This window comes from Eupeodes corollae, chromosome 1 (assembly GCF_945859685.1).
Source record: "Eupeodes corollae chromosome 1, idEupCoro1.1, whole genome shotgun sequence".
NCBI lineage: Eukaryota > Metazoa > Arthropoda > Insecta > Diptera > Syrphidae > Eupeodes > Eupeodes corollae.
The window spans coordinates 145,398,449-145,425,562 of NC_079147.1; the positions used below are offsets into that span (position 1 = coordinate 145,398,449).

Here is a 27,114-nt window from a genome sequence, read left to right on the forward strand (position 1 = left end):
TTCCAAAGCCGTTAAGCAGAGTGGTAGAATCAAACTGACATGAAGGTTCTATATATAAAAATATATTGGTTAGCTTGCCTTTATTATCATGAATAAGGGAAACAGAATACGAAACTTTGTGTAATTTAACAATTTAGTCTCCAAATAGGATATGTGATCAAATCTTCTCAGTTTATAAATATAACGAATGGAAATTATAAATGCAACTTGCAGCTTTCTTTTACTTTAACATTTATTATTTATTTCACAGCCATAGTAACCATAGCTTAGGTACTAGAATAAACAGGGTCTTAGCTCAACAGATTCCCGTGAATGAAGGTGTTCATTTTTTAGCAGCCCATAAATTGAATTTGTATGATTATACTACGTTAATATTCGTTTAAATACTAAACACAAACTTCTTGAAATTTCTACAAATTCAGTAGAAAAATATCTAAGCTTAATTGCTTCTTTTTCGATGACTAAACATTTACATTTCATAGGTTTAAGTGATATACCATTCAGATATTTCTTTAAGGTCTTCATTTATATTATGGGCAAAGTTTTCTATTAAATCAGCATCAGCAAAAAAAAGTTTCGATTAAGTCGAAATAATATTTATTTATTTATTTATTTATTTATTCATCAAGCAGAGACACAGCTCTTAAAGACTACTTAGAACAATATTAAGTTTATATAAATAATAATAAATAAAACAAAACAAAAAATAGGATGTACAATTAACATTAACCACCGAAGTTTATTATTAATAACAATTTTTTTTTAAAACAGTCCCTACTTAAATATAAATTAAAATCAATGGCATTACAAACAGAATTAGCTTGTCTTAAACAGCGAGTAAAGGGTTCATTGATTCCATAATTGACCCTATGAAAGGGTACACAAAATAAACGATTATTACGTAATTCACGACAAGGAACATGAAAGCCAATCAACGAAAGCAAGTGAGGGCAATTGATTTTATAATTTATTAAGTCTCTTACAAGCATTACATCGAAATAAATACGTCGTGATTCTAGGGATTGAATACCCAACAACAAACACCTGGTGTTATATGAAGGCATATCCGTGTTCCAACGCAATATCCGAATTGCAATTCTAGTAAAGCGTTTCTGAATTCGTTCAATTCTCGCCGAATATGTTATATACATAGGATTCCAGATAGATGAGCAGTATTCTAAAATTGAGCGAACATAAGAAAAATATAAGGCTCTAAGAGTATATGGATCAGAGAAGTCTTTAGCGTTCCTGGAAATAAATCCAAGCATAGAACTGGCCTTAGAAATAATATAGTCAATGTGATTAGCGAATACGAATTTTAAATCAAAGATTACACCCAAATCTTTTTTCTCAGTTACTTGTGTTAAGGTTGACCCAAGTAAACTGTAAGAAAACATAATTGGAGAGGTGCCGCGACAGAATAACATACTATGACATTTAGAAACATTTAAATGAAGATCGTTGTTAGAACACCAAACGGAAAGATTGTTAAGATCATTCTGCAGCTTTATACAATCGGAAATAGAATGAATGCGCAGGAATAATTTAAGGTCGTCAGCATACATCAAACAAGAACAATTTTTTAGACAACTGGGAATATCATTAATAAACAAGAGAAAGAGGAGAGGACCCAAATGACTTCCCTGTGGTACACCGGAAGTAACAAAAACAGGGTTGGAAGTAACATTATTAATACGAACATATTGAATTCTGCCAGTAAGGTAAGATTTAAACCATGTCAATAAATTGGAATGAAAACCGATGTTATGCAATTTGGAAATCAATATTGAGTGATCAACTCTGTCGAACGCTTTCGCGAAATCGGTATACACCACGTCACATTGGTATCCTTGTTCTAGAGCTTTGAGTACATAATTACTAAAAATTGTAAGATTAGTTGTAGTTGATCTTCCACTGATAAAACCATGCTGCAAAGGTGAGATTATTTCTTTCACAGAAAAAAGTATTTTTTTATAAATAATTTTTTTCGAATAGCTTTGGGATCACAGATATTTTGCAAATCGGACGATAGTTGGTTACATCATTTTTGGATCCTGATTTAAAAACGGGATAAATAAAGGAACTCTTCCATTGTTTTAAAAAGCAACCTTCACGGAAAGAACGGTTGAAAATGATTTCAAGGGGGATTGCTAAGGAAAGAGAGCATTTTTTTAAAACAATAGGAGCAATTCCATCATACCCAGAGTGTTTATCTTCATGTAACTTTAAAAGTTCACAGATAATGTCTTCTTTATCAACTGATAATTGGTTTATATTAATCAATTGAGATGAAGACATCAACCAAGGCCTCGTTTGATTATAAGAAGGTTTAAAGATGGATTGAAAAAAGTCAGCAAAAAAATTGCAGATTGTAGACGGATCACTAGATGTTTGACCATTATACCGTATAGAATTCGGAATTCCGGTGGTACTTTTTTTGTCATTTATAAACTTAAAGAAACATTTACTATTTCGTTTTACTTTAGATTCAATACTTAAAATATATTGGTTGTATAAGAATTTATTGAGAAAATTGAATTCACGATTACATCGAAGATAGTTCATGTATAGACTATTATCATCCCTAGAATCACGATAAAGTTTGAAAGCTTTATTTTTTCGATTATTCAAATTAATGAGCTTTTTATTGAACCAGCAGGGCTTAGTTTGAGATTTCTTCAAATATTTAGGAGTATATAAATCAATTGCCTCACCCAGCAGATTCGTTAAAAGAGTAAACGATTCCTCCACGTCAACATTTTCAAACATAGAGAACCAATCAACCCCATTCAAAAAATTTGAGACATTAAGAAAGTTACATTTATCATAATTAAGAAAAGAAGTAGTTTCAGAAGTTTGCTTTATATATTCTAAAAATTCAAATGATATGCAAAGTACAAGATGATTTTCGGAGTTAGGTAAAGGAGGTGGAGTAGGGCTGTCAATACTCACACCAAACTCATTATCAGTGAAAACTAAATCAAGATAACGATTAAGTTTATTACGAAAGCAATTGATTTGTTTGAGCCCAAATTCAGCTAGAGTATCAACAACCACACTCTCGCAATCACTACTAACATTAAATGGTATTAAATATTTATCATCCGGATCAAAGACCCAATTTACAGCAGGTAAATTAAAATCACCTAAGATTATAATATGCTGATTATCTGTTAAATTATTTAATATAAATGAACAATTATCGATATGCGTTTTATATACTTCAAAAGAACTCTTCGGTGGTATATAACTAATAATAAGAAAAACATCATGATTATTATTAACACAAAAACGAATAATTAATTGATCAATATTGAATGTAGAATTTGAAGAAGACGGCAACTCTAACTGCATACTTTTGATAGACGAACGCACTGCAACACACACACCCCCCCCTCGAGTCTGTCCAGTTGTGAACAAACAGCGATCATTACGATAAACATTAAACTGCTGGTTGTCAAACATTTCCGAACTGAAATGGTTCTCAGGGAGCCACGTTTCAGTTAGAGCAATTACATCAAATTGTTGAGAAGATGAGAAGAGAAGAATGTCATTCATTTTCGTACGTAGTCCACCAACATTGTGGTAGAATATTAAAAATTGTGAGTTTTTTGATGAAAGAGGAGAAACAGGTAGATACTCGTATGTATGTTGGGCATGGGCAGAGTTAATTTGAGTGTTTATAAGATTATTGTTATTGTTTTCAGCTGTAATTATTGATTTTAAGTTGTTGTTTTTGCTTTTATGTGAGTTTGGTTTTTTGGAGAAGGAACAAATAACTTTACGCGAACAAATGCAGGCCATATTGAGGGAAGCAAAACTTTACTCAATTTATTTTCAGGAACACTTAATTTAAAGTTAACAAACGGTAGTTCAGTCAATACTGCATCTTTTTTAATTAATTTGAAACATTTGATTAAATGAGCTGGAATATTTGTGGCATTGGCTACATATTCAATTATTGAATCAGGTTCAGTGTCATTCGAAAAACTTGATATATGCACCCACTTATTACTAGGTATAACATTAAGTTTGCACTCAGGGTTTGTCATTGTACCATAGATGGGGAGGGTAGCATTAGAAACGGGCCGCGAAGGGGATTTTTTTTGTTTTTTCTTTTTATTTTTGCGAGAGGAGAAGAAGATATATTAGAGAGCACATTCGGTGATGGTGATGGATGAGTCAGTGATTTTGTTAAATGATTCACTTCTTTTGATTCAAGATAAGCAGTGGAGACACTTTCAGTGACAACATCTGCACTTGCATTATTTAAATTGGAAGTCGATGGATTAGGATTAACAAGATAAGAAATTAATGAGTTGTTAGTGAGATCAGTTGATGATGATCCTTGATTTATAATTGGTTTCACAGGAACACTTTGGGAGCATTTCAAATAATCATGTATGGAGCAAATCTCTCTCTTTAATTCTCGAACACACTGAGAAAGCTCCGTAAATCGAGTAAAAAAGTTTGAGAAATTAATGAGAGCACAAGTGTCACATTGCCAATTGAAGTTCGATTTTAATAAAAAATTTGATTCTGCGGCAGAAATTCCAACACAATCTTTATGAAAATACTGTCCACAAAACAACCGACATACAATCAATTCTGATCGTTTCAATTTATCGTTGCACTTAGCACAAGATTTCGACATTTTCATAAATTAATTGAAATTAGAATTAGATGGAAATTGAAAAAAACGACTGGAGAGAACAAAAGTACGTGTTGCTCAGACGACAGTTTGATTATTTGATTATATCTGCTATAAATAAAATAGAATTGGCCCTAAAATCGATCCCAGTGGAACACCATTTACTAGAGAAAGAACTTCTGAAAGTAAGTTGTTTAACTCACAGCCTGTTAACTCCAAGTAAGGTAGAACGAAATTAATTTTGAAGTTGCACACGACATGTTGAAGAAGTTTTTAACAAAAAGGACAAGAAAAATGACATTTGTTTCAAATTCTGACCTCATAGCTTTGACAACATTCAACAGTCATTTTGGAGCAAGCATGCAAAATCCATATTGAGTAACACTTTTCAGTACATCAGTGCTCTCTATTCTTGTCCTTATATCAATATTAGGACTCACAGAGGCAAATTGATAATAACTCTTGAATATTGAAAATCTTCCATCTATGATAAGCCTTAGCAAATTGCGAATTGGTCATACTGCAACCTGGCGGCCATATGGCTTATAATAACATTTTATAACATTAATGACATACCTTACCTTCCCATTGTACGAAAATGGCCTTAAAAGAGATGTTGACAATTATCGACCCATTGCCATGCTTTCTCATATATAAAAAACTTACCTTTCACAGCAAATCACTTATATACCCTAGACAGCGTGGTTTTCTTAAATGCAGATGTACAACCACTAACCTCGTTGAATTTGTGATTTTCACTCTTTCTGCCTTAGAAAAACGTTACGAATTTGGCGTTATTTCAACACATTATAGAAACTTATTTGACAAAATCTCTCACAGACTTATACTTTCAAATTATCCATTATTGGCTTTGAACCGTTTTTATCAAATAAACCGATATTCGTTCAGATCTGTCACCTTTTACACTTTCTTTACTACCTCTGGTGTACCCCAAGGCAGTCACTTAGGACCTTTTTTGTTCATTCTTGAAAGAAACGATCTTGCAAGGGTCATAAGGTATTCTTTTATCTCACTATAAGCTTATAATACAAAATTTGTCAAGACCATTTAATAAATACATAACTTTATTCAATGTGATCTCGACTGTTTTTCAGTTCGGGGTCTTTAAAACAGCTTGAAACTTATAAGTACTAAGTGCCAGTAAATCACTATTTAACGTAATTGCTTAAAGAATCCTCCCCGTCTCTATCTTTTGTACAATCAACACATACCCAGTGTTAATAACATTCAAAACCTTGGCATTTTATGTGACCATGAGCCCAATGTGCTCTCCCATATAGACAATATCATTCTCAAAGCCAACTCAGCACTTGATTTCCTTAAGCGTTGGTCCGAGAAATTTCTGAAACCCCATGTGACACGGTGCCTATATATAACGTTTGTTCGCCGACTCCTCTAAATGCGTCTCAAGTTTGGTCACTTTCCAAATTATTCATATTTCCAGAATCGAAACCATCCAAAGTCTTCCTCTTATCCTTCCTCCCTATGTTGACCCCCTGAAATTTCTCAACTTGAACTCGTTGGAAGAACGTAGGCAAATTTCAGTAATTTGTGTATTCAACGACTCCTTTCTAGTTCCGTTGATAACATCCGTCTTCTCAGTCACGGCAATCTTAGATTGACTTATAAGTTTGTTTAAGTTAGATTAAAAACTACCCCCACCAAAATTAAGTAATGTTCCTCTCTATAGTAAAATAAACATCCATTTCTCCTAAAAAACACTTTCTTTTTTAATATGCAAATAAAACTTCTTATTGGAAAACCCTATAAAATAAAAAGGATTCATATTTTAAATATAATACTTTTTTGAACTCAAACTTTACTAACTAACGTCTTTTTTTCTTTCTACTTTTGCAGAGTTGTTTTGAAGGACGTTCCTCAGAAGAGATCGCAACATTAGTTTCAGCCAAAATGGGTGGCGCAACTCCTTTAGTTATAGCATGTCGTCATGGGCATTACGATATTGTAGAATATTTATTAACCAAATGCTTTGCGGATGTTGAACAAGTCGGTTCAGTTACTTTCGATGGGGAAACGATAGAAGATGCTCCACCATTATGGTGTGCGGCAGCCGCAGGTCACATAGGAATAGTTAAGTTATTAGTAAGACGTAGTGCTAATGTAAACAGTACGACAAGAACAAATTCCACACCTCTAAGGGCAGCCTGCTTTGATGGCCACTTTGATATTGTTAAGTATCTAGTAAATAATGGTGCAGGTAAGTCTTGAATGTTTAGACACAAATTAGAAACACATTTTTGAAAATTTGTTTGCTAAAACTTTTTATTTTTTTTTTAGATTTTGAAGTAGCAAATAGACACGGTCACACATGCCTCATGATCGCCTGCTATAAAGGTCATTTCAAAATTGCCCAATACCTTTTGTCACTGAATGCCGATGTGAATCGATGCAGCGTTAAAGGTAATACCGCTCTACACGACTGCGCCGAATCTGGTTCATTGGAAATTCTGCAACTTTTACTAAAACACGGAGCCACAATGGACGTAGACTTTTATGGTATGACACCTCTGTTGGCGGCTAGCGTGACGGGTCACCTGGCTATTGTTGAGCATCTTATTAGTTTGCCCACTGTTAAGCGTGAGGATCGAATCAATGCTCTCGAATTACTAGGAGCCACCTATGTAGACAAGAAACGTGATATGTCGAGTGCGCTGTCGCTATGGCGTCGTGCTATGGAGGATCGAAATTTTGAACCAAAAATACCAAAGATTGTCAGTGAACCGATAGCTGCCTACGAATATGCCACCGAAGTTACAAATATTGACGCACTGGATGAATTGGTTATGGATCCAGATGAGATGAGAATGCAAGCATTGGTGATTCGACAGCGAATACTCGGACCAACACATCCAGATACTAGTTATTACATTAGATTTAGGTGAGTTTGTGACAGCCTAGAAATAGCTTATCCTTTAATTAAGAGTGAATTTTAATATCTTATATTCATTCTTTTAGAGGAGCACATTACGCTGACGCAGGCCGATTTGATCGATGCATTGAACTATGGACGTATGCTCTTACAATGCAACAGAAAATCTTGCAACCGCTGAGTCCTATGACACAATCATCATTACTCTCGTTTGCTGAATTATTTAGTTTTATGTTAGTCGAAGCCGGACGTGCGTTGCCACGCGGCCGTAAGGTACCACCAATCGAAGCTCACGATATGCTGATGATTTTCAATAAGGCTGTATTAGAAGTAGAACGAGGTAAGTTTACATTGAACAATTAAAAATATTTGTTATTTCTATAAATATTGTTTACATTTTTGTAGGACAAGTTATGTACCATGAACAAGTAAAACAATCATCAACAATGCCATCATTGGAAAACGATCCAAATGCCTTGAGTCGTGCACTTGTGAGTGCACTTCACATTGGTTGTTTATTGGCACGTCTAGTCGACGATGAAAAATTTAGTCCGAAAATGAAGCGTGAAATTCTTATTGCTCTTTATAAGTTAAATAGTCTGAAGGTTGTGGTGCGTTCGGGTAGGACGGCTCTTCATTATGCCTGCTATCGGGAAGGTACACTTGTTGGTAGATATCCAGCTTGTCAATTTCCATCGCCTGCTCTAGCGAAAGCATTACTCAAAGTCGGAGCCGATCCGAATGCAAAAGATGTTGCGGGCAATACACCATTACATTTGGCCGCAACTGCACAAGAAAACTCACGAGTATTGGTGGCTCAGACGTTATTAGAACATGGTGCACATTTGGTAAGTATAAAATATAATATTATTTATCTATGCTTCACTAATATTATAAATGGGGAAAGTCAGCTTGTTTGTTTGTTTGTCTGTCCTTAACGACGCAACGGAGAAATATTTTTAAATGAATTTTTGTGAGGAGCTACTTACGATGCTTGAGAGTATTTGAAGCTACTTTTTATGGCCGTAAAATATCTCATTTCCGTCGGTTTTGAACAGAACCGCCCGCCGCTGGTAACACTTAGATATTCGAGTATTCTTTTTAAGAACACTAATTAGTAGCATATCATTAGGTGCTCCCTGCTTTTGAACCTACCATCGTTGCCTATCAATAAGGGTACCTATTCGGAAGTGACTGTAACTTTAAAAATGGGTTTTAAACCCGCAGATTTCAAATTAGAATTATTTTACAAAAAACGTTATTTTAAAATGAGATTTATGGTACTGTTTTACTGATATCTGAAGAGGTCAACTAGAATTGAAGATGGTTTAATATTTCAAGGTAGGGAAATTAGGTTCAAGCCAACACATAGTTGGCCTGTTGTGATACAACATGGATCCAAGCATCGGAATTTCTCGTTAAAACTAATAGGTACTAGTTATGAAGCGTCTGAGACAATAAATGTCAGAACTTCTCAGATCACTAGAAGTATTGTAGAAGAAGTCTCCTAAGTAGATCCTTCGTCTTTGTGATAGGGATGGACAAGAATAAAGAAGGTGAAACACTGTCTTCTACTTTTCTTCATTCTCAAAAATCGTTTGTGAGGGCTCCAAGTCGAAAAGCATGCGCATTCTACCAACAGAAGTGTTTTCTTCTTTTTAGTTTAGGTGACAGACAAGTGGAGGTGAATTTTGAAAAATTCTGTTAACTCCGCAAAATACGATCGAAAGTTTCGGGTTGTTATTTATTTTATTTAGACAGAGTCCAATGATTTTATGGCAGCTTGACTACCTGAGAAAATTCGTTTATTGGTAATCGTTATCATGTTTTCTCTGAGCCAAGAAAGGACTTCTCTAATAGCCAGTAGTTCTGCCTGGAACACGCTAAAGTAATTGGGAATAAAAAATGATTTAACCTGACGGAGTACACGGTTGCACCGACCCCGTCATCTGCTTTAGATCTATCTGTATTGAATTGAATCGCTTCATGTTCTAAAAATGACTCAATTTTCCAAGTAGACCTGGAAGGTATTAACATGTGGAAGGGTGGTGACTTAGTCGACGTTACATATCTGAACGAGCTTAGAATAGTGGAGTGGCCAATATCGTTACTGATCCATTGCGAGGAGGCTTTTGCCGAATGGCTGTTTCAGCGGCCATTTGTTTGCTTAAGATATCTATCGGTATAAGATATTAAAGAAAAAGTGCAGCGAAAGGGGTTAAGCTGAGTGCTCCATTCATACATTAGTAGGATTATCTTTGAACCTTGCCAAATTTGACATGGTTCGTTGCTGTGCCTAGGCAAGTGTGATTGTAGACCCCATTTATTGCCAAAAGCTTTTTTACACGAGAATAGGTCCACACTGGCAGTGGGAACGTACGTTTCTCCTTTCTAAAACATTTGAGGGGAATATCCACCACATTGGTGGAGATGATTTTTGAAATCCTTTGTCTCTGCCCCAAGGATGGAAGGCCAGCTTATACCAAGATATTTTGGATATGGGTTGTATGACACGTATTAATGCTTCTTCTAGCTGCGTGGAGGAAAAAGGCCTTAAGGAGATTGAGCGTTGTTTTTAGATTTTTTGATTAGAATGAAACATTTTAACTCCTCAATTCTTTAATTTATCGAAGATATGGTGAAAACCAATCCTCTGGAACGCTTTTTCGAAATACAGGAATAGCATAGTGATGAGGTTGCAGCGGATATTGGGTTTGAGATTTAGTGGTGAATATGAAGTAAAGCGTCATTGCAACCTCTACATAATACTGGTTAATACTTGGAAGCTTCTTTTGAGATTTTATATAACAGAGAAGTCTTTTAGCAACAATTTTTCCAGGACCATGGATGTATGGGAATAAGTGCAATAATACGATATCCATCAATAGAATAGAATATTGTAACCGATTACCAATTTTGTGGTGTAATAGAAGTAACGAAGTTATAATTAATATATAATATAAATTAAGTGACCAAGATTTGGTCGTAGAGGGAAGGTTCTTAAGAATTGTTTAGGAGATCTCTACACGGTGTTTAACCTTTTAAAGTTTTAAGGTACAGGTCAAGTTCTACATTACTAATTGGAGTCTCTAGGTATTCAGCTGCAGCACAGAATTTGAATTAGGATAAGAATTAGAAACACATTTTATTCATTCATTTTCATTTTACAACTAGTTAATACAATTTTCACAATAAATAAAGACTAAATAAGAGTTATCACACTTTAGCTTTAAAGCTGGTGTTGAATGAAACATAGCGAATTTAAATTTACAAAAACTAAAAACTGATGAATATTGACAAGATGCATATTATTTATGCGTAGATTGTATAACTCTGAGTTCTACTTGGAATGTTACCACATTGCTTGCAAAAATTTGTTCAGTACTTTAAAAATGTAAAGGTGTCTCAAAGGTAGAATTCTCAAATCCTTGAATAAAGGCCAACTTTCAGTTAATCGATTTTTGTTGCAAATGATTCTAATTAGATGTTTTTGAGCAATTAGAAAGGGTCTTAAAGTAGTAGCATACTCGTATAAACCATATTGTATTTTGGAGTATGCAAGCCCGTAATAAATTGAAGTTAAAACTCTTTTTGAGCAGAATGGTTTTAAGAGATACATTTTTCTAGTAATGAGCATCAAATAATTTTTTATATTGCAAATATGATCTTTCCAGTTAAGTTTAAAATCCATTGGTACTCCTAGATATTTAAAAATGTGCACTGAATCAATTTTGAAACAAGAATCGGAACAAGAACCAGCTGCTTGAAAATTAGGTCTACCACAAGTATGTAAAGGAAAGGTGAATTGTCTACAATTCGACCCATGAAATATAAAATTATAATTGCAAAGCTGATAACTAGAAGTTTTGAATGCCATTATTTTTAGTTTTTTTTTTCACTCAGGATTAACTTATGAATAGAGAACCAAGTTCTTAGAATTTCGAGATCTTCTTCAATTTGGATGTTACAATTATGTTCTGCGTTTGACTGATAGGCAAAAGCCGTAGGAAGACCATTCAACTACAACCTTAAGAGAGAGTTAATATAAACCAAAAAAACAAGTGGCCGAGTACGAAGTCCTGAGGTACTCAAGATTTTAGATATCGACCTTCACTCAATACACCATTAACTACTACTTTCTGAGCTCTTTCTTTTAAATATGACTTCAACCACTTAAATATAACTCCTCTAAATCCTGCATTATATAATTTACTTAGCAGTAAATCATGATCAACCATATCAAAGGCTTTATTCATATTAACAAAAAGATCCATAGGCGGTTTATTATGATTCAAGCCGCCATATAGTTAACTGCAAAGTCAAATAAATGCATCTTCGGTTGACTTTCCAGACCGAAATCAAAATTGATTTTCGCTAAACCTACCGCGTGCTGTTGTCATGTGTTCTTTCTGTCTGTTGTTCTTTCTTCTCTGTCCTTCTGTCTTGTATTTATGTCTTGTGTTGTTATCACCTTCCATAGCCTAGTTGCTCAAGGTGCTGTGTTCTCTACTCTGTACATTTATGTGCAGAGTAGTGTGAAATGTAATGTAATATAATGTAATGATTTTCGCTAAAAAAACAATTTTTATCTAAGAAATAAGTAATTCTTTTTTTCATTAGTTTTTCGAAAATTTTTGAAAAGGTGGGAAGAAGAGAAATAGGTCTATAGTTTGACATATTTGTTCTATCTATCTTTTTTATAAAGAGGAATCACCTCCGCACATTTAAATTGTTGAGGAAAACAACCTTGTTCAACACTTAAGTTGAATATATAACTTAACACATCTGATACATATAAAGCAATTTTTTGGGTAAGTTGCTAGATATTCCATCTGAAGTACAAGAGTTATTGTTTCCAATGATAAAATAATTTTATAAGTTTCAAAAAAGAAAATAGCATCGAAAGCAAAGCAGTTAGGTTGTAAATATTCGGAATCCAAACTGCGTTGATCAGAACAGTTCAAAATCAAATTGGGTGGCGCAACAGTCCGTTGTGAACCAGGGCCTAGTGACTTACAACTCTCAACCATTCCTGTGTGCGAGTAATGTTGTCAGGAATGGAGGGGACCTACAATTTTATGTCGAATCCGAACGGCTAGTTTGAGAAAGCACTTTTTCAGAGGCAGTACCCGCAAAAAATAATTTTTTTTTTTCTAAATTAAGGTGGCACAGGCAGGGATTGACCCCAAGACCCCTTGCATGACAGTCCAACGCACAAACCATCCTGCCACGGGTACTACGATCAGAACAGTTGCATCAACATATAAATGCATCAACATATAAATCAAAAGACGGCTTTATTTTTCAGAGATTTCCGTAAAATATTCATTGAATTTTGAATCGCATAGTGAAGTATCTTCTGAAAAAATAGTTCCTATTGCATTAGAGTTCATTTTCTTTCCTAAAATATCGTTGATAATTTTCCATTCCTTTTTTGTGTTGCATTTCGAACTTCTGAATTAATTAGAATAATAATTTTCACGAGTTGATTCAATGTTTATTTTAACAGCTTTACATAACGAATCATAATATTTGTGTAATTTTGTATTATTTGGGTGTTTTTTCAGCTTAGTACCAACTTTGTTTTTATTTTTTATCTGCTTAAGAAGGTATTGGCTCATCCAAGGCTTTAAAAACTTCTTTTTATTATTCTTAATGGAAAAGATATATCAAATATGAATATCAAAGCTTAAAAGTGAGTTTTTAATATATTGACAGTTGCTGAAAAGTTTGTCATCTTTCGTTACAATGCATTTAATGTGCAGAGTAGATATATTCCAAATTTTAGAAGGGTAAGATGTAAACTCGAGGTTAGGTTAGGTTAGGTTATAGTGGCTGTCCAAGATGGAAACGGACACACTTAGGCCAGTTTAATGGCCCATTGTGATACCACATGAATCTTGAGGCTTCCTCCTAAGCTCAATGGAACCAGTTAGAGTCCCTTACGAAACGTGAGAGGCTGATTATACCGATATGATTTAGATCGTTTAGATCGTTAAAGAAGAATTCTCCTAGGTAATTCTTGCGTTTTCGAGCTAGAGCAAGGCATGTGCAGAGAAGATGAAGAACCGTTTCTTCCTCTTCCTCGTTTATACAGCTTCTGCAAAAGTCATTTGAGAATGCGCCTAGTCTCGTGGCGTGCTTTCCTATTAGACCGTGTCCGGTTATGACACCTATTATCGAGCTTATATGCGATCTGCTTAGAGAGAGCAAGCACCTTGATGATGTTTTTTGTGGCTTGACACGTGGTGATGTTGGTCCACCTGGTGCCTGCCCTCCTCGCAGCGTCTTGCATTAGTAGCAGTTTACAAGTAGCGATTGGTATGCCAGTACTTGCCAAACGTGGTAGGATGGGATGTACTGTACCGTTCCTGGCGAGTTCATCTGCCTTACAGTTACCTGGAATGTCTCTATGGCCCGGCACCCAGCATAGGTGAATATTAAACTGCTGCGCCATCTCCATTAGAGATGATCGACAGTTATGGACTGTTATAACAGTCCATGTAAACTCGAACAATCATTGCTTTTACTTGATTTTATTTCTCTTTGAAACTACGAGTTTTTGTTGGGTGTTTTCTAAAATGTTACCAAACTTTTATTTTCTATTCCCTTAAAAACATATTTAAATTGACTGCTTACCGTATTCCTTTTTGGATCATAGCGATTTCCTTATTGAAGTTGGTGGATATATCCTTGTTCGATATCCAGTTATTAAAAATTTCTTGGAACTTGTACCATTCCGTACAATCAGTTCTAGTGATTAATAATCACGGTGTATATGAAAATAATGATGGGGAGCAGAACGTGATGTCAATATGAGTGAACATGCAGTGTGTAGAAAAACGAGTGGAGAAACCGTCATTCAAAATCATGAGACATGAATCAAAGTGGTTGGTTATTTGGGAACCCGAAAGAATGTCGCCTGTGATTGGAATAGGTGTATTAATTTGACTTACTATGTTTTCGAGTTCGCGGCTCGAGTGCTGTGGCAGAATATAAATTTGTATTATTGTGAATTTTATTGGTAGGTTTATTTCAATGGATGGGATTTAAATATTAGTGTTAATTTATTTGTTTATGTGTATATTTTTTTAAATTAGATAGCGATACCGCGTTCACTAGTTGTATTTTGAGGATTTTACCTGTGTATGGTTTGGAGATAGTTGGTATCCAAAAGCAAAATTCGTCTCTTGCAGATATATAGCGCACTGGTCTTTGTTTAAAATGTTTAGCTCATCATTATTGTTAATATAGCCTTGTATATTCTATTGGAGAGCTTTGTATAATAAATAATTACAAACTAAATCACTGGCTTTGTTGGATCTTTTGATCTTCAAAGATCTGTTTGAAATGTTCTGACTTATATCTGAATTCTAGTGTCCTTAAAAAAATGAGAATACTATCTATTTAATTCATATGAATTCGATTTTTCTGACTATGTCTTAGTTGTCCTCTTTTCAAAATTCTTTTTATACCTATCCATTTAGTTCAAGAAAACTAGTTTTGTATTAAAGTTGTTCAAAAAACTCTTAAAATAATTGATTTATATTTTTTTTATTTCAGGACACCAAAAACGCCCACGGTGAGACATTTGAATCCCTACTGGAAAACCAGAAAATTCATGAAATTGTCAATCCCGTCAAGTATACAACACTTAAATGTCTTGCAGCCAAAACAATACAAAAACATCGAATAAAATACGATAAGCAAGTTCCCGAATCCCTAAATAAATTCATAGAATCGCATTAAGTTAAGAATTAATCCTGAGAGAGAGAAGAAGAAGAATTTATCAACAAAATAAAAACCAAACCAACAATAATAAAAATAATTAACAATCAGTTATTTTTTGACCGAGCTCTAGTATTTGAATGAACGGCAGCAAAAGCAACCCGGCGGCGCAGCGCGGATGCAGTGGCGGCAGCATATATGGAATCAAAGCGCGGTTCCTGATTTGTCTCAATACAGTTTTATAATTGTAAAGGAAAAAAACAATTCTTTGGAAGCATGATGAAAACATATTTTTGTCCTACCTGTTTAAAACGATGTAAAAAAAAACAAAATCAGATAGGAAGAGAATTATTAATTAATTGAGCAACAAAGTAGTTTTTTTTTTTGAAAAACAAACAAAGAAAAGTGTTGTTACTTTGTCTTTTTTGGTCTTTATATTTGTTTGTTGTTTAAGTTTGCCCAGAAAGCCTTGTTCATATACATTTAAAACAAGACTTGTATTTAGTTTCTATTTTTCTTTATTATTCTTATTTTTTTTCTTCTTCTAAACAAATTATTTTCTTGTCTTTTTTTTGTTTATTTATTTTTAACTTTTTTAAAAAGGTTTTAAGCTTTTTTTTTCATTACTTAGATAGAACTCGAAAAAGCGCTTTAAAATTATAGTCTTGAAAGCTATTTTAGCTTGAAACAAATTGTTTATCTATTTCGAAAAAATAATCCTGTGTCAGGATTTTAACTAGATTTGAGTAGATATGTAAATGTCATGTCATATGTCACTATTTTAAAGTGCAAATAAAAGCATTTGTGAAAAGAAGAACTTGTGTTGAACTTTATGAGATTGATCAGAGCTTAAAGCACATGAAAATTCAAATTTAAATATATTGCCAAATTAAATGGAATGGAATTTACTTGAATTCATATGAACTTTAATTAACATAAGTACGTTTGAAAAGTATGCATTTCGAATGTACTTTAAACGAGACATCCTTTGATATGAAAGAACTCAAATAAATCAATCCAACTGAAGGCTTCTTTTTTATTCTCACAAACAATTGCCCCATTAACAAAATCAGAATAAACAAAACTGAGATTTTTTAAGCACTATATTGAAGAAAGGAACAAAATTGACAAATTGTTTGCTAGATTACGCATTCACTCTGACTAAAAGCCTCTATGACTTTGTCGATTAATTTTTCATAATGTCTGTACTCTTTTCAGAATTATAGTTTCTCTTCTGGAATGAATATAAAAGTGGGCGATTAAAAATAGAAGTATTCGTTTGTAGACTGATTATCGAAAATTGAGCAAAACTTAACTAGAACAAGATTCTAAGATTTTTTCCAAGAAGAAGCTTGGATATTAAATCCTAGTATAAATATAGGCTTGAAAATCAAAAGATAACGTTGAAAATAAGTCTTGAATTCTTATTATTTAATTTTTGCAGCTGAGTTCCATTTTCATGTATAAGTTCTTCTCTCTCTTCAAAGCACTTTCAATCTGTTTGAAAAATTAATTATCAAAAGAAGTCATTTATTGACATCAATATGCATTCTTCTAATCACTTTTATAGTCAACAACCTTCGAAAATACCGACAGACTTGTGAATAAATGTTCTTTCTAAATTAAAGACACGCAAAAAAGCTTATCTGCTTAAATTTGTTTCCTTTTTGTAAATTATTATAAATTATCATTTTTTAGCGTTCTTAGTTAAATAAATCATTTATTTTTCCTTAATTAAAAGTATATACACACATACAAATACATTTAATATTTTTTTTGTTTTTTAGTGAAAATTTTTATTTTTATTTTGTTTTATACTTTCAAATAAATTTACATACATACATATATTTTTTCATAATAGAAAACAAAGCTTCTTATTTTGTAAATAAATGTAACAACATAAATTTCAAATTTTCCTTAAATGAATGTTCAATATCATACTTACAGTCAATCGCTTGTAAATATTCTGTTCTATGCAATTGAATGATCTTTTAGCATTATGCAAAAAGGCATAGTGTGCAAGCTTCCATTTTTGGTTCATAAAGACAAAGGTCTTTAAGACATGGTCTAGCATCACTGAAATAGTCATAAAAAGATCAGTTTGGTTTATTATTTAAAAACCTTAAATAAGTTGGCAATAGTTTTATTATTGTTTCATATACAGACTGTGTATTTTTCATTATTGGTTTATTTCCTGCAGATAACATCCAGTGCTTTAAATAAATAAATAAATAATTATTACCATATGAATACGATTTTATAAATTTTCTCAAAAAAGAACCATAAAATATCTCTATAATTTAATTGCTTTTGAAATAAGAAATAAAATAATATTAAATACAAAAAAATAAAGCAAACACAAACAAAAAATGTATTAAATAATCATTTATTATTAAAAATAATATTAAAATATATATTTAATAATAATTTAGCCTAACACAGCAGATTCCAATATATATATATATTAATGTATATATATATACATCAAAATGATGAAAATAAAAACAAAATATAAAATAATAAAAAGAACGAATAGAAACAAAATTAAAAATGAAAAATAAAAACAATACAAAAATACACAAAACAAGGAACACATCTCTCATGAGCATATTATATATAATAATAAATAAATGTACGACTTATCGCATATAGGATTATATTTTCTTATTTAGTAATGTAAGTATACAAAACAATGTGAGCATAAGAAATATGAACGAAAATAAAATATATAAATATATAAATAAAAATAAAAACAAAAAAAGTAAACAATAGAAGAAATAAAAATATACAACAAAAAAACAATCGTATTTAGAATGAAATCCTCATTGGAATTTCATTATAATATATGATAGAAATAAATATTATAAATATAAAAATATACAATTTTCTTTCATTTCACTTTGGGTAGAAAGTTTATGTCGGGATAAAACGTATTCATAGCAAAATATTTGGAAAATATTTTATGAGAAAAGAACTTGGCATCAACGAATGTTACTTTACAGAAAGTTTTTGATGCACTAAATAAGAAATAGTAGAATTGTAATCAAAATTCAAATTTTCAACCGTGGTCAGGGTAAAGCGTTCAAAATGATAACCACATACAGCTCTTTGAAAAAAATAGCACCATGTTGCATTTTGTACTTCTCTTACAAATTGCGTTCTTCTCTATTAATGATAACACAACGCATCTAATGAAAAGTATTTCTATTGCATTCAGTAGTATAATGAACAAGTAAATTTTTCTAAAACTGTTAATTTTTCCGTTGATTTGAGATAAAAATTTCCGTTAACAGTTGAGACCCTAAACGCAAATGTGTGGAAAAAAAATAGCAATATGTCATTCTGTTGAGAATTTTGGTAGAATATATTCGTGTTTTTAATATTTTTTACATTTAATCAAATCAAGGTAAGGTTTTTAAAAATTGACTCCTTTCGATGAACGACGCATAACGAGATTAGTAAAAAAAACCCATTTATTACCTCTAATAAAATAAAAGAGAAATTAAATCTACCTGTGACCACTTCGACAATAAGGAAAAAGCTGACAAAGAATAATTTACCTGCTAGAAGTCCCAGGAAGGTACACTTATTGAGAAAGGTCCACTTACAAAAACGGAAAAAATTTGCAACAGATCACTTGCATTGGGAGCCAACAACGTAAGTGGCGTAATATACTCTGGACCGATGAGTCTAAAATTGTTTTATTTGGGACTCCTGGTACCAGAACTTTTGTCCGCAGGCCAAAAAACAAGGAGTTAAAGCCAGAATACACCATTAAGACAATTAAGCACGGCGGCGCAAAAATAAACATATGGGGATGCTTTTCATATAATGGTACTGGTCCCATATTTTGGATCACACCCATAATGAATGCTAAAATGTATGTTGACATTATGAGGGAAGTCATGCTGCCTTACGCTAAATGGAATATGCCTCTCAAGTGGGTTCTGCAGCAGGATAATGACCATAAACATACGAGCAAATTAGCAAAAGATTTTTTCGCTAGAAATAGGGTTCAGGTTATGGAATGGCCGGCTCAGTCGCCAGACCTGAACCCCATCGAAAATCTTTGGGCAGATGTAAAAAAAGCCGTATTTGAAGCCAAGCCGAAAAACACACTGCAATGATGGGAAGCTGTGCAGGCTGCATGGAGAAATATTCCACTTCAGCGATGTCAAGCATTAGTCGACTCTATGCCACGACGCGACGCACAGTAATAATTTAATTGGTCTATTTTCGATTATCTAAAATAAAAAAAAAAAATGATTATTTATAAAAGATACCTTCTATAGGTAGTCTGAAGCTTAAGTACTAGGAAAAAATGTGTTTTTTTTTTAAACTTTTTGATTTCAAAAAAAGCTCCAAAAGACTCCAAGAAAGTAAGTATGCCAGCATATGCTCCATGCATTTATGTAAAAGCACAGAAAAAATCAGCTGCAGATACGTGCAGATGTGGAAGTTATGATCAAAAATGTTTCACTGAATCGGATTTCAAAAAACTGCGTTTTGACGGTGGTGTTTACCAAAAAGTTTGATTTCTTCGTTATTAATTGTCAGAATGAACTGGTTAAGCCCATTATTTTAAGAAAAAATGTCAAACTTTATTTTAAAAATAAAACAAAATTAATACATTGACACAGGTCTGAGAATTTCGATTTTTGCGAAACCATTTATTTCTGCCCGGAAATTTTTTTCAACTTTGAACTCAATTTTCTTGGAAAGAACACACGAAAGGCAATATAGTTTTATGATATTTTAAATTATATGATAGAGCTTAAAAAAAATAAAGAAAAGGATTAGGGATAATCCTTTATTTTTTTAGTTTTTTGCTAAAAGTAGGGCAGGTAGAAATAAAAAAGGTGTTATTTTTAAAGTTTTATTGCTTTGTTTTTGTTGTGTATTGCGTAATTTTGTATTACCTGTCTTATTAGAATAAAATCTCTTACTTAAATCTATATATATAAAGGATTAAATTAAAAAAAAGTCAGTATTGATCATCATTGTCGATCTTGTAAAACAAGGTACGGGGACAAGTAATGACGGCAACACCTCCAGAAGATTTTTTGCAAATCCAACCATGACTTCAGAAATCACTGGAGTTAGTGAATCCCTAATTCGGCGGTTTGCTGTTGTCCTTGAAGTAATAACGTCGAATGAAAAATTAGATTTAAAAAAAAGTGCAGCTTACATGTGGGAAACTGCTGAATGGTTTGTTGAGAAATATAAATGGTACAATATGCCAGCAACCGTACATAAGATTTTGATCCATGGAGAAGAAATAATTAAAAGCTGTGCATTTCCTGTTGGATCGCTCTTCGAGGTAGCCCAAGAATGCCGAAATAAGGATTATAAAGCCTACCGCAGGTTTCATTCGAGAAAATGCAGCCGAATTGCGACGAATGAAGATGTGATGCATCACATACTCATATCCTCAGATCCAATAATAACAGGTTTAAGGCCACAGGCAAAAAAGAAAATACTTCCAATCAGCGCAGACGCTAAAAATCTCATTTTAGCGTCATAAAATTACTACTTCATAATTGTTTTTTATTTATTTTTTGTATGTATTTATCTATTTATTTATTTTATTTTATAATATACATAGTTAGTAATAATATTTTGTTCAAAATAAAAAAGTTAAGATTTTACTTAAAAAAAACTTTTATTTAAATATAACATCAAAAGCCTCAAATTTTAGAAAAATGTCAATAACTTTTTTTCTAATAATTTTTTCTTGACCAAATTTTGACCAAGCATGTATAAGACTAATCTTAACATGTGTTTAAAATTTCATTAAAATTCGTTTAGAAGTTCAGATTTTACAGACTTTTTTCCGCTCTCCCATACAAAAATCAAAAACCCTCAAATTTTAGAAAAATTCCAATAACTTTTTTTCTAATAATTTTTTCTTGACCAAATTTTGACCAAGCATGTATAAGACTAATCTTAAAATGATTTAAAAATTTCATTAAAATTTGTTTAATAGTTCAGATTTTACAAAAAATTTTCCGCTCTCCCATACAAAAATCAAAAACCCTCAAATTTTAGAAAAATGTCAATAACTTTGTTTATAATTTTGTTTTTTCAACCAAATTTTGACCAAATATGTATAAGACTAATCTTAACATGTATGCCAAATTTTATTTAAATCCGTTGAACCGTTCAGATTTTACAGACTTTTTTCCGCTCTCCCATACAAACCGAACCACTGTGCGACGTTGCGCCGCTGTACTTAAAAGTAAGGGTTATAAGACGAAATATTAATTAATTGATATTACTCCAAATCAAAAACTTATTGATTTTACCCAGCATTTGTGTTTTTTACGAATTTCCAATTTTGGTGCTATTATTTTTCACACAAAAAAAGTAGTATTTTTTTATTTTGATAAGCATAACTTATTTAATTTTAGTTATAATGGATAAGTGTTTACGTTTATAGATTACTTTATCTTCACTTTTGTTATTAAAATGTAAAATTAAATTCTAACTATCATTTGTTTAAAAAAATCTTTCATTTAAAACTAAAATAAGTGGTTGGTGCTATTTTTTTTCACAGAGCTGTAAGTGATACATCAAAAAATGACGAAAAATCCCCTGATTACAAAGTTGTGTTTCCAAGTCGCTTTTACTTTGAGTCTTCTGCTTGCCAAACACATTTTTAACTTTTTCAAATGCAGTTTCAAACTTAAAACCATGATAAATTTTTCATATAATACATATATAACAATAAAAATTATAAATCAAAATATCATAAAACTTCCCCTAATTACAAAAATGTGATTCAAAGACGTTTTGGCTGCAGCTTTCTGCTTGCCAAACGCATTTTTATAGTTTTTCAACGCTAAAACTCAATAACTTTTTTGTAATAACTGTCAACTTTTCTTAATTAGAAGAGAAAAATTATTAATCATCAGCTTTATCATGAAAGATTCAAACTTATACCTTCACAATTAATCGGCCCTATCGAGGTAACCGTCGGAGCGGAATTCTTTCCGATTTCCTCCGAATCGGAGACATTTTGCTTCGAGGTAGTTGTCCGTTCAGCTGATCGGACATTCTCTCCGACAAAACACAACGCATGCAATGCTTTGCGATGAAGTACTTGTTTTGTTTTATTCTTGACAGATACAAACATACAATTTTCCGAAGTTCTCCGACAAGTTCTTGTTGCGGAAAGTGTTTTCTTTTTTTAAAAAACCAAAGACAAACACCATGAATCCTGAAGGCTTGTGATATTTTTGTTTTCAAATATATAAATTTATTTTGAATAAATATTTATGCATCAAAGATGAGTTGAACTATTTCATTTCGAATTGTAGTTGCTTGGCATCGAAGCAAATTAGTCTGAATTTCATGAATTTCTATTTCCGTATTGTTTAAATCTTCATGCTCGAAAATTTCATAACTTGAATCAAAATGTAAACATATTTTGTGTAAAGCGCAACAAACGATAACGATTTGTGCAGATTTCAAAGGTGCATAGTGCAACTGTCTTGTACCTAACAAGCAACGAAATTTGCTTTTCGATAATCCTATTAACCGTTCAACTATGTTACGAGCTCTACTGTGACATATATTAAAACGGCTCTGCGCTTTGCGGTGTAAGAGTCCTGAATGGTGTCATAAGCCAGGGCTCCAATGGATATCCTGAATCACCTACAAAAAGAAACAAATTCAGTTGGTCGGTATTGTTGTAAAAAAGACACAATCTGACACAATCAGACCGATGATTTATCTGTATTTGTGTTGAATCTGCTCCAAAACAAAAGCAAACGCATTTTTATTCAGGCGAAAGTTTTTCTTGAATCTGGAAGAGAATTCTAGAATTATTAGAAGATAAGAATTAGATTAGAAGATAAGTTTACTTACGCCGCGTCAGATAGTTTACGTATATTGCTTTCATTTCACAATGTTCTCCTATTTTCTTTATTTTGCGCCCTAATCTCATTTGATTCAACGTCCAAAAATAAACCAACACTATCCGTTTCTTATTATTAAATAAATAAATAAAACTTATGTTTCAACTGTTTTTTTTTTTTTAAATTTATTCTTTTTCTTTGACACTTCAAATGGAAACAAAAACATAGGTTTGACATAGGGAGGGGACTTTATTAGATAGTTTTGATTTAAAAATCGTTGCATCTAATTAAATGTCTTAAAAATGCTAGCGCATTATAATTGAAAAAATTACTTTTATAAGCAATATATTACATTCTGCCACCAATTTGTTATGGTTTAAAACGCTTATTGTCTTTATTTTATAACATATTATCGAGAATATATCGCATTTTCGATATATCGGTTAATTTGCACATCTCTGCCTGAAATTTATATCCATCGCATTGCGTCGTCTCATGTCCGTAAAATTTCTTCCGATGACAGCTACCTCAAACCGGAATTCAATCTCCGAAAAGGGATGCGTTACGGAAAAAGTTCCGCTCCGACAGTTACCTCGATAGGGCCGGTCTTCTGGTTTCTGGGACCGCAATTCAAGGAGCCTGATAATGAAGTTCGCGTCGGAACGTTTCAATTTGACTCGCGTCGTATTTCCTTATTCACGAATTCGCTGCGGAGCCAAAACTTTTAGTGTGACTTTATCTTTATATATTCCAGTGATTTAAAAGATTTCCACAAATTTTGTTTTGATTGAATTTGTGAAATTTGCGGTGATTTATTCAAAATTTTATATTTTATTGGGGATTGTGGATAAATTATATAAGAAAATTAAAATAAAGCTAACTCACATTATTATATAATTTAATTACAACCAAGAAAGAAACCACGAAATCGAACAATGAATAATAATGAACACTTTTTCGCCTATGAATCGCAAAAAAAAAGATGTCGAATTTCAACTCACCAATAATGATTATGACATTTCAAATTCGAATTCGTTAATTGGTCGAATTCAAAACAAAGAAGGCGAAAGCAATAATTGATAAATGGCGAACTCACTAGCAAAGCGATTCGCCGCGAATCCCATAATCAGGCCCCAGTAATCTTTTGAATTTTACTGTTATTGTCCAGGCAAATTGAAATGGGGAAAGCTTTCAACCTGTATTTATTGCCGCATTTTCCAAATATGGTAATAGTTGAAAAGATTTATTTGTTGCAATAATATATGGTTTGCAAGTATTGTAAAACAACTTATATCTCGCTTCCTTTACTCTTAGAGCGGTCGTTCAATTCGACATCCTGTCAAACTAAGTTGAAAGTCTGACATTTACGAAAATGGATCGCTTAACTATCGCACAACGAATTTTTAAAACCTACCAAAAATATGGTGATTCTGCCAACAGTCACATATCGTACTTTTAGAGAATAGTATGGTTTACATCAGCATTGTCCAACTACACAAGCAATTGGCAAAATTGTGAAGAAATTTGAAGAGATTGGATTTGTTACACATATTGTAAGGCATGTGCATCATCGTTTCGATCGTACAACTGAAAATATCGTTGCTGTAAGTGCAAGTGTTGCCGAAGACCCGAATGTGTCGATTCCTCGTTGTTCTTAGGGATTAGGACTGTCTTACGGTTACGGGACATTATGTATTTTGAATTTGGATCTACTCGTACACCTGTATTCATATGAAGTCCATTTCTCACTTGGTTGGTAACAAAATTGTTGTATTTGGGCTTTGAAAATCCTCAAGTTATTGAAGAGAGGCCATTACATCCACAATGCCTGCTTTTGAGGAAAGTGACTTGAAGAATATGTGGTTTCAACAAGACGGTGCCACATGCCACACAACTCGAGCGAATATGGCTTTATTGCAAGAGACATTTCCTAGCCGCGTTAGTTCTCTCATGGCGATATCAACTGGCCACCAAGATCATGCAATTTGACACCACTGGACCTTTTTTGTGGGGTTATGCGAAAGACTGTGCACATAAACTTTTAACTCTATAGCACTTAAAGTAGTATTCACATGAGCGCGACCAACGAACGACGAATGAATTACAAAATGTGAGTTTGTATACGTTTGAAGACATATTTCCACACAAATTCTTAACAAAACGATAGCAATATAGTTTCTATTTGATTTATGATACATACTTTTACTTTTCAATATAATATATTAATAAATTTAAGAAAACAAATTTATTTGTCGCGAAAAAAATTATAGTTGATACGAACTTTCAAACTTTATTCGCGTTCCACATAATCCACACTCGCAACGAATAAAATAATCGCGCGTACTTAACCTAAAAAATCATTCTTATTTTGGTTTCGGTGGTGAATGGTGTTCGGCTGTAGCTTTACTCGCTACGAATTAAAATCTCTCATGTGAAAGAAACTTCAAAATCGACGAATATTCGTTCATTCGTTGGTCGTTGGTCGTGCTCATGTGAATAGTATTTAAGAGTCTTGCACATGAGAGCGAACAACGAATGAACGAATTGGCGAACAAACGTGATTTTACACATTTCAAAAAGTCAATTTCATATAAAAACACATTTAAATTAAAAGAAACTATTGTTAGGATAGTAAAATTTGTATTTTGTTCTCTAAAATAAGAAAATTTTGTAAAAACAATTTGGTAGTAACGAATTGCACTGAGGTTGCTACGAACTGTCAAACTCTTTTCGCGTTCCACATACCATCCGCACTGCAACGAATGAATTGTTCGCGCTCAACTTAACCTCAAAATTATACCACTCTTGTTTTGTTTGTTGAAAAGGATAATTATAATTCGTCGCTGTCTGGGACTTTAAACTGACTGTGAAAGAAAAGTCAAAATATGCCAACATCCACAGTTCGCAGTTCGTAGCTCATGTGCAAGATGCTTTAAAAACCAACATTTGTCAAGGCTGAGGTACTGCCCAATATGTGTCAAAAAGTGGTCGAAAATTGCCTCAAGAGAATCAATTCTTGCAACAATTGGCGGGGTGGTCATACGCCACATAACGTTCAAACTTTATATAAAAAAAGATATACACTGCCGGTCATCTGAATAGGTTCACAAATATTTTCACCTCACTGTTGACCTCTCTTCATATGAATTGCAATGACACATCTTTTTTATATATGTATGTATGTAATGAAAGAGCATCATTATGTACTTATTTTGGGAGAAAACAATTGCTTAAAGCCTACCGGTATTCTCCCACGGTAGTTTTTTGGCTCATCTGAATAGATTCAAAAAAAAAATTGCAGTTTGCGTTGAGTGGCGTGTTAATTGAAATGCAAATTTTATCTGTCAATAAAGTTAGTGTGTTTTTCCTATTAAGGTTGAAAATGGGTAGCGGAAAATCTTTAAGCGAGGAAGAAAAAGGCAAAAGAAAAGCATTTCGGGAATCAGGCCTAAGCCAACGACTTATAGGTAAGAAAATTAGTCAAGTCAAGAAGTCAACATTTTGTAGGCGGTTACTTGCGAAATATACAAAATTATGGGAAGAACATGAAAGGAGAAACTTAGACGGCCACACCAAAGGCTGATAGACGTGCTATCATCAGAGCAGCTTCTAAAGGCCCAACTATAATAGGCATAAACTAGCATATGCGCGCATAAGTAAACGTGCGAATACAAAGAATCTCAATACGATTGAACATAATGGAGTCTAGCTCCGTTTCGTTCAATTTTTCTCAGTTTCGTTAACTTAAGCACATTTAAGCAAGAGCGATCCCAGTCGCTCGCCGGATAAGTAAAATCTGACATGTAGATACGTGAGCAAAATTGCATTATGGCTATGCAGTAATTTCGCAATCTTAAGCGAATTTTCATTGGGTTTTTGACATAAGCTTATGTTTGCTTATGCCTATTATAGTTGGGCCTTAATTCTCATGATTCCGCGTCAAAAATAAAATTAAAAACCGGTGT

At 32.9% G+C, this 27,114-nt stretch overlaps 1 protein-coding gene across 3 annotated transcripts in view; it reads left to right on the forward strand.

Annotated features, from left to right (window-relative positions):
- Window positions 1–18,149, forward strand: part of LOC129943378 (protein fem-1 homolog CG6966) — a 115,862-nt gene extending 97,713 nt beyond the window's left edge. For all 3 annotated transcript variants that reach the window (XM_056052771.1, XM_056052772.1, XM_056052773.1), the window contains 5 exons: window positions 6,530–6,890; window positions 6,971–7,571; window positions 7,649–7,902; window positions 7,968–8,410; window positions 15,126–18,149. In XM_056052771.1, coding sequence (XP_055908746.1) covers window positions 6,530–6,890; window positions 6,971–7,571; window positions 7,649–7,902; window positions 7,968–8,410; window positions 15,126–15,311 — 1,845 coding nt within the window. In that variant the 3' untranslated portion in view covers window positions 15,312–18,149. The remainder of the gene's footprint in view (window positions 1–6,529; window positions 6,891–6,970; window positions 7,572–7,648; window positions 7,903–7,967; window positions 8,411–15,125) is intronic.
- Window positions 18,150–27,114: the final 8,965 nt, after the last annotated feature.